The 12,995-nt window shown below is 57.4% G+C and overlaps 2 protein-coding genes across 2 annotated transcripts; one reads left to right on the forward strand and one right to left on the reverse strand.

Annotated features, from left to right (window-relative positions):
* Positions 1 to 212: 212 nt before the first annotated feature.
* L226DRAFT_612454 (uncharacterized protein) lies at positions 213 to 6,295 on the reverse strand. Its single transcript, XM_067686394.1, has 5 exons — positions 5,943 to 6,295; positions 5,743 to 5,887; positions 1,493 to 5,110; positions 1,298 to 1,440; positions 213 to 1,247 (listed from the first exon to the last, which is right to left on the reverse strand). The coding sequence occupies exons 1-5, from the start codon at positions 6,261 to 6,263 to the stop codon at positions 525 to 527; spliced, it is 4,950 nt and encodes a 1,649-aa protein (XP_067535957.1). The 5' UTR covers positions 6,264 to 6,295; the 3' UTR covers positions 213 to 524.
* Positions 6,296 to 7,180: 885 nt separating this feature from the next.
* On the forward strand, positions 7,181 to 9,434 carry L226DRAFT_612455 (acetyl-CoA synthetase-like protein). Its single transcript, XM_067686395.1, has 8 exons — positions 7,181 to 7,414; positions 7,475 to 7,986; positions 8,039 to 8,307; positions 8,363 to 8,387; positions 8,446 to 8,737; positions 8,794 to 9,049; positions 9,105 to 9,121; positions 9,172 to 9,434. Exons 1-8 carry the CDS (start codon positions 7,200 to 7,202, stop codon positions 9,230 to 9,232), a joined length of 1,647 nt encoding a protein of 548 aa, XP_067535958.1. The 5' UTR covers positions 7,181 to 7,199; the 3' UTR covers positions 9,233 to 9,434.
* The last annotated feature ends 3,561 nt before the right edge of the window (positions 9,435 to 12,995 follow it).

The following is a 12,995-nucleotide window of genomic DNA, read 5'->3' on the forward strand; positions in this document are numbered from 1 at the left end:
GGGACATTTGAGAAGTCGGAGCTCCGTTATGAGCGTGTACGTGATATCTACTGTAGAGCAGTATCGATGCTCGTTGAATGGAAAGTTGGAGTTGGACCGGCATCGCCGATACATTCGTTCTCAACCTTTTGTTCGAACTCCGAGCTGCATTGTCGTCATGACAACCCCGGTAGCTAGCTTGAGGCCGACCACTGAGAGCAACACTCCAGAAAGCACTTGGAGTTTAAGGAACGTTTGATTGATGCTGCGTAATCGCACACAATAACTGGGTACACGCTGCAGTAGGCAATGAGAGGGGAACGGGTAAATCGTAATTCAACTCGCAAAACATAGACACAGAAGACCGGACAATTATGAAGGAGAGTTATGAGCTGTGAGCAGCGCAGGACAACAGAGCAAAGATCAAAATGTGATGGACAGGAACACGCACAATGAACAGGACGACGATTAGGATCGGACTTGTAAGCGCAGGAAGGGGTAAGGGGAGGAAGGAACCATAAATCTTCTACCAAGTATCAACAGCCCTAAGAATCATGTCCCGCAGCCGATACGGTCTTCGTCGACCGCCGCGTCCCAAACCTAGAGAAGAAGCCAGCCCCATCGTGCGAGGTTGCGCTACCCGCGCGCGAGCGGAACGACCATGCCGGAGAGACCGGACGCTGGATGTCCATGACATTTGGATCCAGTAGCTGGCCACGAGCGCGAGACGGTGCACGTTCCGGTGGCTGATTGTCGTGGTGGTGATGGTGGTGGTGATGCTCGATCTTTCCCGAACGACCAACGGTATGACGACCGTCGCAGCACGCACGGACGTTCTCCAAGCCCTCGTAGCCCTCGTCTGACAGGGTCTCGTCGTGCAGTTCGAAGTCAAGCTCATCGCTGTTCTCGCCACCGGGGATCTGCTCGTACTCCTTTGTCGGGCTGCTCGGTCCCTCTGCCCACCGAAGGTACTCAGCGGCAGGCGTGCCTGAACGCTTACTCATAGAGCCACCGAGCGAGATTTGCGAACGACTCCGCTGGCCACGAGGAGTGACGTTGAACGTATCACCGCTGATGGCTGTCCGTCCAGTCCGTCCAGTCCGAGCGCTGCGCTGGCTTTCGGGACTTGACATGACGTTCGCGGGATAATCATCTGGGCCAAGCTCGCCGTTGACAGACATCGGGCTCATCGGCGCGGTCCCTCCGTTGCCATTGCTGACTCCGGCGATGTGCGAGTTCCCAGGCCTAGTCAGGAGGTATTGCAGAGCCTATGTGGTGCTCGTGAGATGGAGATAGCGCCGTATAAGGTATCACTCACGTTGTACCAGATGTCGTGTCTCTCCTTGGTAGGCGCAGTGAACTTCATCTCACGCTGAGGGGTCGACACGATGACACTGTACTGGTGGATCCCGGGTGGCATGGGGTTCGGATCCATGACCGCACGTACAGACTCGATGTATGCTACAAAAAATGTCAGTAGTCTGATGTAAGAAAGGTGCAACAGTGAACTCACCGCTCTTGGCACTGGACTCCGTGACGTTCGACGAACCAGGATCGGCCGAACTCCAGTACAACGTCCGCGTATACGGATGCACCCAGAAGAAGCGCTTGTGTCTCCGCTCTCCATGGCCCTTCCCGATGGCCCTACGCGTGTACTTGTACAAGAACTCGCCGATCATGGTCTGCGTGATGGCATGGATGATTGCGGGGTCCGTCGAAGCAGGACCCGCCGCCTGACCGGCGCGCTCCTGGACCGTCATAGGATCGAGCGTGCTGTGGCGGCGCATGTGACCCTCGAAGTGATGGTCGGACGAGATCGAGGACCGTTGCGAGCCTGAGTGAAGCGACGCCGACGACAGCTCGCGCCGTTCGCGGTCGCGCAGGTTGAATGACAACGCTGACGGGCTCGACAGCGGGGCCCGAGAGGCAGCGTTCGCCGCGGACCGGAAGCTGCTTGTCGAAGGCAGCTGGCGAAGGCCCTGTTGCATTGGCGGCATAGACGCTCCATGTGCACGACCGATGGTGCCTCTTGGAACCCCAAGGCTCGGGGTAGTGGCGCGCTGGATGAGTTCTGGGGGAGGAGGAGACGAAGGACGAGGAGGGGGCATATCGTGAGACATTCTCTTCTCGGGTATGAACGGAGGGGGTAACATGCTATTGGGCGGTGGAGGTTGTCGAGGTGGAGGGGGAAGCACCATCATTGGCGGACGCGACTTGTCGATGTTGGGCAGCATCGACGGCGTGCGCGACCGGTTGATGACATCGTCCATGACTGACGATAGTGTCGACTCGATGGACTGCCGCCTGTCGGAATGAGAGGTGCGGGGACGCGCAATGAAGGTGGCATTGGCGTCCCGGATAGTGGTATTGGGTGAGGGAGTGGCGACGGGTGAGGGAACAGAAGGCGTAGCTGTAGCAGCGGTCGGACCCGCCGACGAAGGCGGAATGAACTGGAACTGCTGTGAACTCGGCCCCACACGGAAAACGGAGGGTAGCGTAGTTGCAGCGGCACTAGCAGCAGCGACGGCGGCAGCTGCTGCAGGTCCAGTAGAAGAGGCGTTAGAAGAGGTAGGTGTAGGGATCGAAACAGGGACAACCGCAGGGGTCGACGCAGGTGGCACCACAGGGATTGCAGCGGGGGCGGGTGCTGGAGCGGGCGGAGGTGGAGGAACCCATTCGTCAGTCTGTATGGACATCTCCTTGGTCTCCGGCTTGGGCTCGGGCTCAGGCTCGGGAACAGGAGCAGGCTCCGGCACAACCACAGGCTCCGGTTGAACAACGGGCTCTGGTACCGGTTCGGGCTCAGGCTCCACCTGTATGCCTTCCTCAGCCGTCTCCACTGTTGGCGGTTCAGGAATGGGGTCAGTCTCGATCTCGACTGACGCATACGTCGGCTGCGGCTTAACGGGGACCTCAACAGGGACAGGCGCAACGGGAGACACCTGAGGGAGCGAAGCAGCGGATGACATAGCAGAGACGTTCGTACTCCGCTGCAGGCGCGACGCCCTGATGCTCTCGTCGTCGCTCCCAGAGTCAGAATAATCGGCATCCGAGACGGTCATGATGGAGTGGTAGTCGCTTGCGGAGTCCGTTGGGGTCATGGGCACGCTCCTTGCATCGGTGAAGTCCTCCGTCTGCGTTGTCTCGCCCATCAAGGAGCCGGTTTCCGTCGCGCCATCATCATCGTCCTCTTCGAGCATGGCTGCTTCCTCGGCAAGCAAGAAGGGACGATTGGCAAGGATGGTCGTCTCGCCAGAGTCTTGACTCGAGCTGCGCGATAGCTCGGCAGCACGGAACTCCTGCGCTAATGCCGCCGCAGGCGTGATGATCGCGTGTGAGGCCTGCGTCTGCACGTCCGCATACACTGGGGCAGGCGCGGTCTGCATCTCCGCATGGGAGACAGCGGGAGGGATAGTCTGAACCTCCGCTGCAGAGAACGTGACGGTGGGAACAATGGGCTGCTCGACCTCGGCCTGAATCTGCGCATCTGAGCGGGAGGGAACAAACTCGGCCTCTGTCTGCAACGAGACCTCGGAAGTGCTGACGACGGGCTCCGGCTCCGGCTCAACTTGAATAGCCATATCGGAAGTCGCAGGCGGGATGATCTGGATGACAGGAGGTGGAGGTGGAGGAGGCTCCTCGAAGTCGGTCTGCACACCAAACTCGATAGTCTCGACTGTGGCCAACTCCTGCTGCAAGTCGTCCGCAAGAGGAGATATGGGCTCGGGCTCCATCATACCGAAGCCAAATTCGGCGGAAAGGGCCTCGGGCGCGCCAACGAGCGAAGGGGGACGCGCTTCTTGGTAAGCAACACCTCCGCCCCGCCTGGTGCGAGGAAGGGTACCGCCACGCTGCGTACGGGCCAGGACGCTTTGGCGGAGAGGACTGCCATTCGTCATGGAACCAGCAGACGCGGAACGACGGAGGACGTTGGCAAATGCGGGGTCCATGCCGTCCACACTGGTGCGGTTCGAGTTGACAGCGGGGGAAGGCGAAGCCTGCAGATCTGGCTCCTCGAAATCTTCCTCATCCAGACCGGCGTCCCGGCGGAACTCTGCTGGAATAGGCGGTACGGAAGGTGCGGGAGACGACTCCGGTTCGAAGTCCTCGTTGTACTCTGAAGCAGGACTGTGCGCAGCCATGCCCAGGCGTTGGATGAGAGTGAGACCACTGCGTCCTCTGCCACGTCCGCGACCCCGACGGTACGGGGTGAGACGCGCCTTGGGTTTGGACGCGGGCTCCGTATCCTCCTCTGCCGCTTCGTCCTCCTCTTCTTCGATAGCAAAGCCAGGAGAGGCCTCGAGCTTACGTCGGTAGTCCATACGGAGCTCCTTCTCGCGTTGCAGGGTGCTCTTGAGCGTGTTGATCTGCCTCTGTGCGTGCGCGAGACGCTGTTGGAGAGCCTCGATCTCGTTAGTCGGGTGATTCGGTGCCAGGAACGTTTTAGACGGTGACGGGTCAGGCGATTCGTCCGTGAACTCAAAGCCCTCGGGGAAGAGTCCAGAGTTGTCGAGTTTCTTGCGTGTGTGCGTCGATGCGCCAGCGGCACTGAATACGTCGTCGTCGTCAAGGTCAGCCGGGGTGACAGCCTCGGATGCAGTGAGGCCGTTGGGAGTGAGTGGAGAGCCAAAACGGGGGAGACGTCGGCTAGCCTTAGCCACCTCCGCCTTCATGGAGTCCAATGCCTGCTGAAGGTCCGACTTGTCGCGCTGGAGACTGGCGGCGTGCTTGCGAGCCTGAGCGACGTCCGTTTCATGCTTAGCCTTCAACTCTTCGAATGCGGTCTGCTGACGTTCTGCCTCGTTCTTGTGCTGGTCCGAGGTCTCGCGCGCGGTGGTGAGCTGACGCGTGAGACGCTTGTTGTCGCCCTCGAGGCGTTGTACCGTTGCCTGAGTATCTGCCATCTGCGTGCGGAGTTCCTGAAGGGTGATCTCGAGGTTCCAGTTCTCCTCCTTGAACTTATCCGCAGATTGCTCCTGCTGCCTAAGAGCCTGGCGGAGGTTTTCGACCGTCTTCTCCAGGTCGTCCTTCTCCTCCTTCATATCCGCAATGGCTTTATCCCTCTCACCGAGCAAGCTCTGCAACCGCCTAACCTCTGTGAGCAGTCCACTTCCGATTTCGAACGCAAACTCTGTAGTAGATTGTTAGTCTCTCGTTTCCAGCACGTCAGAAATGAGCTCATGATTGATCGAAACTCGAGAAAATCGATCACGGCGTGCATTTCGGCAAGTATGCTGCAAGATCAGGGCCTTGCCTGAAACATACGGGCGGTACTCTTCGAATACCTGCACCCACCCTCAACCATCCCCTTACCAGCAGCATAGCCTGCACGCATGGCATAAAGCGGTCCGCTGAGGCCACGCAGGCTTCATTTCGGCAAACTGCTCGTTAGGCGTGTTCTCCCGCTTGCTGATGCGCACGCGTACTCGGCAGAATCTCATGGCCAACTTCCCTGCCACGAAAGCAAGAGGGGTTGACACCAAATTTTGTCACAGGCAGGCTTCCGTGCCTCCTCCCATGCATGGAAGGAACGACCGTCGAAGTCACGGCACTACGCGCGGGACAATGCAGCCATGTGGAAGCGATAGCATCTCTAGAGGCGTCGGCAAAGTGCAGAAGATGGCCAGAGGACGTGGCGCAACCGCGAGCATCGTTGCCATGTTGCAGCGTGCGAGGTCGAACTCGTCGCACCCCGCGGCATTTGACCAGCACGGTCCAGACTGGGGAGTTGAAGAGCACTTGAGCGAGTGACAGAAAACTCACCGACATCATCCGCACGATGAGCGGCGTTTTTGGCACGACGGGAGGACTGAGCCGCAGACGGGCCCGCAGCACCTTTGGCCCGTTCATGTTCGTTCCGCGAAGGCTCGGCATGACGCGAACCAGGGGCGTGGACTCCGTTCGTAGGCTAATGAAGCGCGGTCGGACAACGGGGAAACATGTTCGATAAGGTTGCCACTCACTTTCGAACCAAAAACGCTCGTCAACTGCTCGTTCTCCGCGTCCCAAGCCTTGATCGAGTCTACAAGCTCGCGATATTTGTCCCGGATACCGACGTCGAACCCCTCGTCGCTCCCAGTACTGTCGAGCTCCAGCTCCTGCATCTGCCTGATCTTGTCCTCTAGTTCCGTGCGCTGCGCCAGCAGCTGGTGACCGAGCGTGGCCGCTGATTGGAGTTGCTTTTCCTTGTTGTCGAGGAGTGTCTGAAGTAGAAGCCGCATGCTGTCCTGGGTATCGTAGTCGGCCGTGGGGGCCACGTCGCCGCCATCAGAGAAAGTGGCCATCGTCGCCGCCGACGACGATGGTGGTGGTGAGGACAACCGAACGGCGGACGCGACACTCGAACGCGTGGTGGTGTGACAGAGCCGTGACGTCACATTTGTCACACCCACCCTAGCCGCGTTTGGGTTTCTGTGCTTCTTGGTCTTTCCTCTTCCTTTCTGAGCCCTCAAGAACACCGCCCTCGACGATCTGCATAACCGCACGAGCATGAAGTCCTGGATGCAGAAAGATGGTAAAAGAGGTATGTATATATGTACTGTCATCGTGTCTTGGAGCTGTTTCTATATGTTATGGGGACTCTCCGCGTCCCCCCCCTCAAGCTTGTCCGTACGTTAATCCCGCCAGATATCGTTCTTTGGGACTGAATAATACTAGAGTACTTCATCTCCGCTCAGTGAAATACAACTCGAACATTGAAGATGGTGCGTTGCAGAACTGACGTTGACATCGAGTCCCCCTCGCATTGTTATTGGCGACTACGTTTCGCCTAGGTTTCTCCTGTTCAATGCCATCAGACTTGTCGTATCAGAGCTGAAGGTTAGAAGTATTGAGCTTCTCGGATACGAGAATTCGGAAGAAGCCAGCAACGCGCAGTGGAAGTCTTCCTGATGATGGTCCAGGGACGTCGTCAGCCATCTACCTCATACTTACAGATATTGTACGTCGGACCAGGGCCAGGCTAGTATGTTCTTCCGCATACATGAGGCGGCCCAGAGACGGCCACACGCAGGACCTCGCAGTACTGTGCACCGTCGCCACCATCGGCGGACGACTCTCCTACCTCCGCCACCGCCCGCGAAGTCACCCACGGTGATGCTGATCTTTCAGATTTCCATATTCTGAGCATTCGAATCCATCATGGCGCTTCTAGTGGGCATATATACGCCAGCTCCGAAGACTTATGCACTCACACGTCCGACAGGACTCCCTGGCGCACTATGGGCGACTCTGCGAACCACTATCTGTCACTTGTCATACCCGCGCTGGACCGGCATGCTGACGACCTCGTGTTCCGACCGTATCTGGGCCGTAGCGATGGCTGGGGCCGCGTGACATATCGCGAGCTCGAGCACCGCCTCGCAGTCACTCGCGCGTACTGGCTCCGAACGCTCGCGCCTCTGCAGCTTAACCCCTGCGATGTGGTCGGATTTTGGTGCGTCCTCGATTGTCCTGTCTCTATCCCGGATACTGACCACAAACGGACGCACATCAGGCTAACAGGTCGGAAGTTCAGCGATATGCTCAACCATATCGCTGTCGCATCTTTGGGTTACACCCCGCAGTTATTCGGCAGCGGGGACTTCACCGATATCTCGGTCATCTACGAGCTTCTGGCAAAGAGCGGTGGGAAAGCGCTCGTCATCGAGCCGTCCCAACTCCCTGTGAATTCATCTCCCGATGCCATACAGGTCCCTCCTAGTCACTTCGTTCCGATGGACGACGCAGGCATGTTGGCTGCTATTGCGGAACTCAAAGCCGCTGGCCGGGAGGATGAGCTAAAGTTCCGTCAGCAAAGTGTCGCAGCCGTGCGGCGAGACGACATCGCCGCCATGTTCCACTCGTCCGGGACTACCGGCGGCATGCCAAAAATCATTCCCAATACCTACAAAATGCTCGAGGCGGTCATTGACCATAAAGTGATCACTGCGGGTCTATCATACATTCCCGGGGCGCAGCATGTCATCAATACCATCGGGAGTACCGCCCACGTAGCGTCTTTCCACAGTGCGTCCCATGTGTACGTACATGTCGTGAGCTCATCCGTAATCCAAAACAGTATTCCTTGCTCTTATGCGCGCCGGCGGATGTATGGTGCAGACGTCTTCCACTGCGATAGGCGTCGACGAGTTCATGAGCATGAGTCGGGTTTGCGGCCTCAATCATCTAGTCACCTTCGGCACCTACCTGTCGGCCCTCATACGCGCCGCCCGGACGGACGAGTCGGTGAAGGGTGCATTACAGAGTCTCCACCAGATCAGTTATACTGGCACGTCGATGCATAAGGAAGACGAGGAGTGGGCCCATGTGCACAACCTTAAGGTCGTGGTGAGTGAAGTCCATCATCCGCTCTTGCTATCTAGTCTTCTGACACCCACTTAAGACGTCGTATGGAACCACAGAAACAGGTTTGGATGTCATATTGCCCACAATTTCGACTACACCACTAACGAAGAGTCCATGCAGGACCTCTGCTGCGATCCCGACACGGCGCCGACGCCTCCTCCCGCCTCCTACGACCAATACCTGGGACAAATCCGGCATTCCTTCCCTACGACCGCGACACATCACAGGGCGATAGGCAGTTGTACGAAATCGTCGTGGCCGAAGGCGAAGATGACTGCCCTCCACCACCGCTCGTCTCAAGTGACGGATACTACCACACAGGCGATCTCCTAGAAAAGGTAGACGACGGGTACGTCTATCGTGGCCGCATAGGCGACTGGATAAAGACTGTGGAAGGATTCGTAGATACCAAGTGAGTCACCCAAGATGATGTTTGTTTGACGATCGACTGATGGGACGCGTTGCCAGGACCATCGAAGACACGGTGCGGAAGACGTGCGCCGATATTGTGCACGACGTCGTAGTCGTGGGGACCGGCCAGAAGTTCCCTTGTCTCATCGTAGAGGCTGTGCAACCCAGGCTAGGCGAGGACGCGCGGAGGAGTTTAGCCAACACGATCGTCAAGCGTATGGCTGAGCATCCTACCCGCCTCTTCCCGCACGAACGCATCCAGGATCCGCATAGGATCATCGTCGTAGATCAGGGAAAACTTGTTCGGACACAGGTGAGCAGTATGCATTTATCTACGTATGAAGAGTACCTGACGATAGTCCTTGTAGAATAAGGGGAACGTTCGGTACGTAAGATGGTCGCTCACAGTGTGGTGATCGTCTAAGTTCTTCGCAGTCGTCCAGCAACTGAGGCAGCATTCCGTGCGGAGTTGCTGGCCATTTATGATGCGGCCTGAGGATAGGCGGGGCCCCGATACATCGCATCGTTCCATCATACAGCGATGATGATGAAATCTCAATGTCATAAGTAGTGCTCCGGGAAGAGATTTGACTGGCGGAGAGCTGTAGCTCGTTGCATGTACCGTACGGCGCAGAGCTGGTGGGCGGGACCCCACATAAGCAACGACTGCTATTATGGCAGTGCTAACTTGCCCAGCCTGAGGATGGTGGGCTCACTGTTTGACCTTCGCTCAACAACGCGGCTCAGCAGTGTGGTTACCCGCTCGTCAACTATTGTCTTGAAGTTCAGTATTTCAGTAGCAAGAGCGGAGGTCTACAGTGTTGGTGTGCTGTCGTGTAGACGTGCCAGTTGAGTGGTCTAGTATGCCACGTCTTGCACTGAATGCATCTTGGTATTCAATATTAGACTGTGTGCATTGGTGTGTCCGCGGGTGATTGAAACGACACGGACTGTATCGAGCAAGCGGAATGCGTTATGAGACAACCAACAGGAGCGAGCCGAACAGAGCGAGAGGCACAGAGCCGCGGCGCCACATCGCACGAACGGCGCTATGTACGCTAGCATGACCCAACCGATGACTCCCGCCGCATCCACGAGACAACTTGAATGGAGCACGTTCCCCAGCAGCATGCCATGACGTCCCCATCAGACTGCGTCTCTCGGCTCGAACCCCAGAACACGACCCGACCAACCAGGCGAACCCCTGAAGATTGGAGGCTGAAACGCAAACCACGCTCGTTGGCAGATGAAGTAGCGGGTGGACCATACCATATGGCGAGGCACGATGCACGGGCGCACGATCTGCGCCTGTGTAGTCAACTCAGCTGAGATCTTCACCGCAGTCAGCCGTCAGAAGGATGGTGGAGAAGACGATAGGTACTGAACCTGAACCGCTGTGAATGCAGACCGCATGAGCGCGGCCCACCCGTGCGCCGACGTCCGATGTCCGACGGTGGATCTTTGCATTCTAGGTAGCTTCCGGCCCACCGTCTGTCCCCGTCAAGTCGCAGATCCAGGCTACCCATTGGTTTGACGTTCCCCCGAGAACACACGGGGTGACTTTCAGCCGCAAGTTTGTTGGCATCCGGAACTGGCTCTTGTTGTGTGGTCGGATGATATGTGTCAGATAAGGGGACTCGAGAAGTCGAAGCGAGCTGGGGTCAGGGAACCGTCCACGGGCGGCGGAGGTTGAAGGGAGCTAGACCGTCGGGGAGATGTGAGTCTGTCTGCCGTCGTCTGACGTCTGATATGGTCGAAGATAGGACGCCGGAGGATAAGAGCGTGGTGATGATAACTCATGAATCGAGTAGAGATTCGCCTGCCGGGTTGGAATGAACGCAGGGTCACCAGGTCCACTGCTTCGTGTTGTCCGCGGAGCATTGGGGCTGCCGAGAGGTCTGCAGGCCACGTTGCCAAGCATTGGAAGACTGGGACGAGCATCTTGATATCGTCGGTGGTGTTTCTGCCCGTACGAGAGAGGTCAGGATCCCCAGAGAGATCCTGGGAGATGGAGCGGTGGCGGGCGAATCTCCGAACATCTCGCTTCAGTCAAAAGTTCTCAGAGACACTATGGCCACGAGCTTGACAGTACCTTTCATTTTCGATAGCGAGCCCAGTAAGGACATATTCCTGCGCTAATTGGCGTGGATAGAGCTTCGCGCACTCGAGTCCGACAGGGAACGGCAGCGCTTCCGATGTCGGCGGCGCAACCGCAGGATCGTGCCACCGGCAGGCCAGTGTGCACCGCCAACACACCGTCAACGTGACCACCGCGAGTTCGACATCCGTGTCAGGGAAGATCTGTATTGAAGAGCAAGGATTAGTAGGGCGTGTAGGCAGGCACGCCTGCCGGTGAGGATCACTCGACGAGCCCCTCCGCCGGCAGCCAGAAGGGCCCGCTTAGTTCTTCTGCCGAGAGAATGCGCATGAGCAGAACGGCCGCTAAGTAGAACCTGTTCATTTACTCTGCAGACCATATAGTGTGGACGATCGCTGAAGCTTCGAACCAGCGCGAATGCAATGTTCCTGTACTTCCAGGATCCATATGAGGTCTTCTCGCGCTGGCCCAATCCGAGAGACATTTAGCGGAAGGTACCTCGTCTCCACCTATTCTGCTTTACTTCACGGAACGCGCTGCGGCCTCCGCGTACGTTCGTCGCTGATCGTAGTGGAGAGCCAAGGAGACATACGGGAGACAACCAATAGACAGGGTAGGGCTTCCTGTATCCCACGACAACGCCACGCCTGGGTTGTCGGCTTCCTAGGTTCTGACCTGGCTCAATCATCAGTGACGGGAACTGCGCGGTCGGAGAAAGGCTGGCACGTACTCATGTCATCGACGACACGCTTCGCAAGAACACCTGGTCATTATCGTCCAAAAATTCCCTCTCCACATGATCCATCATCTGGTATCTGATCATGAAGCAGTAGCCTAGTAGGTGAGATGAAGGATTGTGGCAGACCGACTCAACAGCCACGACTATGTCAGGCGCCTGTCCTAGAAAGGAAGGTACTGTGGAACGGGCAACGGCCCGGGCCGCCCGGCAGACAGAGACCATGAACCAGCCCGTCCCACACACTTGAGTTCTGCCAGCCACTGACAGACTACAACGGAGAGAATGAGGCAAATTAGTCATTGCCGAAGCCGCAAGTTCACAATCACGGAGGTAATCGCATTCAGTGCATGCGTCAAGGGTTAATGAAGGAAGGCATTGAGACGCGCTCATTCCATGTAACACTACTGGACAGGGAACCCCGACGCTCAGGGTCCGTGAGCTTGATATGTGACTCCGCCCAGAGAGGCCGAGACAGGTCGACATCATGCGCATGGTGATCGATACATATGTACCGACGTTCTATTTGCTGACTATCAAACATGCTGCAGACATGCCCTGACTCGAGCCCATATGTAGTGACAATCACAAGATCTTGTCCACGCCCAGATGGTCTTTCGATAGTGAGTATGATAATGAGGTAGGTGGCGTCATGTATCCAGTGCCGCGCATAACGAAGCTATCTTGGTTCCTTGGCGGCAGCAAGTGCAAGCAGAATTAATAACGTGTACCCGGTTTCCTTGAAACATCTACAGAAGGGCAATAGATCCCTGCGCATCCGAAGCTTCCGTCAACACAGAACCATGACCACGGGCGCGGGTACATGCATAGAAGAACGCTCGATCTCTCCCTCTGATTCGGAACACGAGCGACCGCATGCATCTGTCCAGGACTGACTAGTGCGGTTCATCTCTACCGCCTGCCTAGCCTTTGAGTCTTCTGCGGCCGGCAAGAACGCAATAGTCCTTGAGCGTCGGCGAGCCGGGAGGCACTAGTGCGATTTTGCCCTGACAAGAAGCGCGAGGCGTCATCGATCATCCACAGACAAGACCACCGACGTACACGGCCCAAACGCTGACACGGGTGGGACCGGAGCTAGTAAGTCTCCTCCGAGGACTCCACTGATACCTGCGGGCCGTGTACTCACACCGTGACACGGAAGGTGTCGATTACACGTACAACCTACACCGCACCAGGTATGTCAGTGCAGATCGGCCGGGTCGCCCTCCCGGCGGTCCACGAGTGTGAGCACAGTCCTGAGCCACTCTGCGCCACTGCAGGGAAGCGTTGCATCTGCCGTGTGCGAACAGTAGCGCGACACAATATTCAAGCCTTGGAAGTCCGGAACAGTGACAACAATCCTCATGGACGGCCATCTCGGCGGGACCGTGGCGCGTGACAACCCGCCCCGTCTCCGGAAGGCGG

This window comes from Lentinus tigrinus, assembly GCF_003813185.1.
Source record: "Lentinus tigrinus ALCF2SS1-7 unplaced genomic scaffold L226scaffold_10, whole genome shotgun sequence".
Lineage (NCBI taxonomy): Eukaryota > Fungi > Basidiomycota > Agaricomycetes > Polyporales > Polyporaceae > Lentinus > Lentinus tigrinus.

Coding starts and splice junctions, on each gene's coding strand:
- L226DRAFT_612454 (XM_067686394.1), bottom strand. CDS start 6,263: ATGGCCACTTTCTCTGATGGCGGCGACGTGGCCCCCACGGCCGACTAC. Junction 5,111..5,742: donor TCATCGTGCGGATGATGTCG/GTGAGTTTTCTG, acceptor AATCTACTACAG/AGTTTGCGTTCGAAATCGGA. Junction 1,441..1,492: donor GGAGTCCAGTGCCAAGAGCG/GTGAGTTCACTG, acceptor CATTTTTTGTAG/CATACATCGAGTCTGTACGT.
- L226DRAFT_612455 (XM_067686395.1), top strand. CDS start 7,200: ATGGGCGACTCTGCGAACCACTATCTGTCACTTGTCATACCCGCGCTG. Junction 7,415..7,474: donor TGCGATGTGGTCGGATTTTG/GTGCGTCCTCGA, acceptor GACGCACATCAG/GCTAACAGGTCGGAAGTTCA. Junction 8,308..8,362: donor TGCACAACCTTAAGGTCGTG/GTGAGTGAAGTC, acceptor CACCCACTTAAG/ACGTCGTATGGAACCACAGA.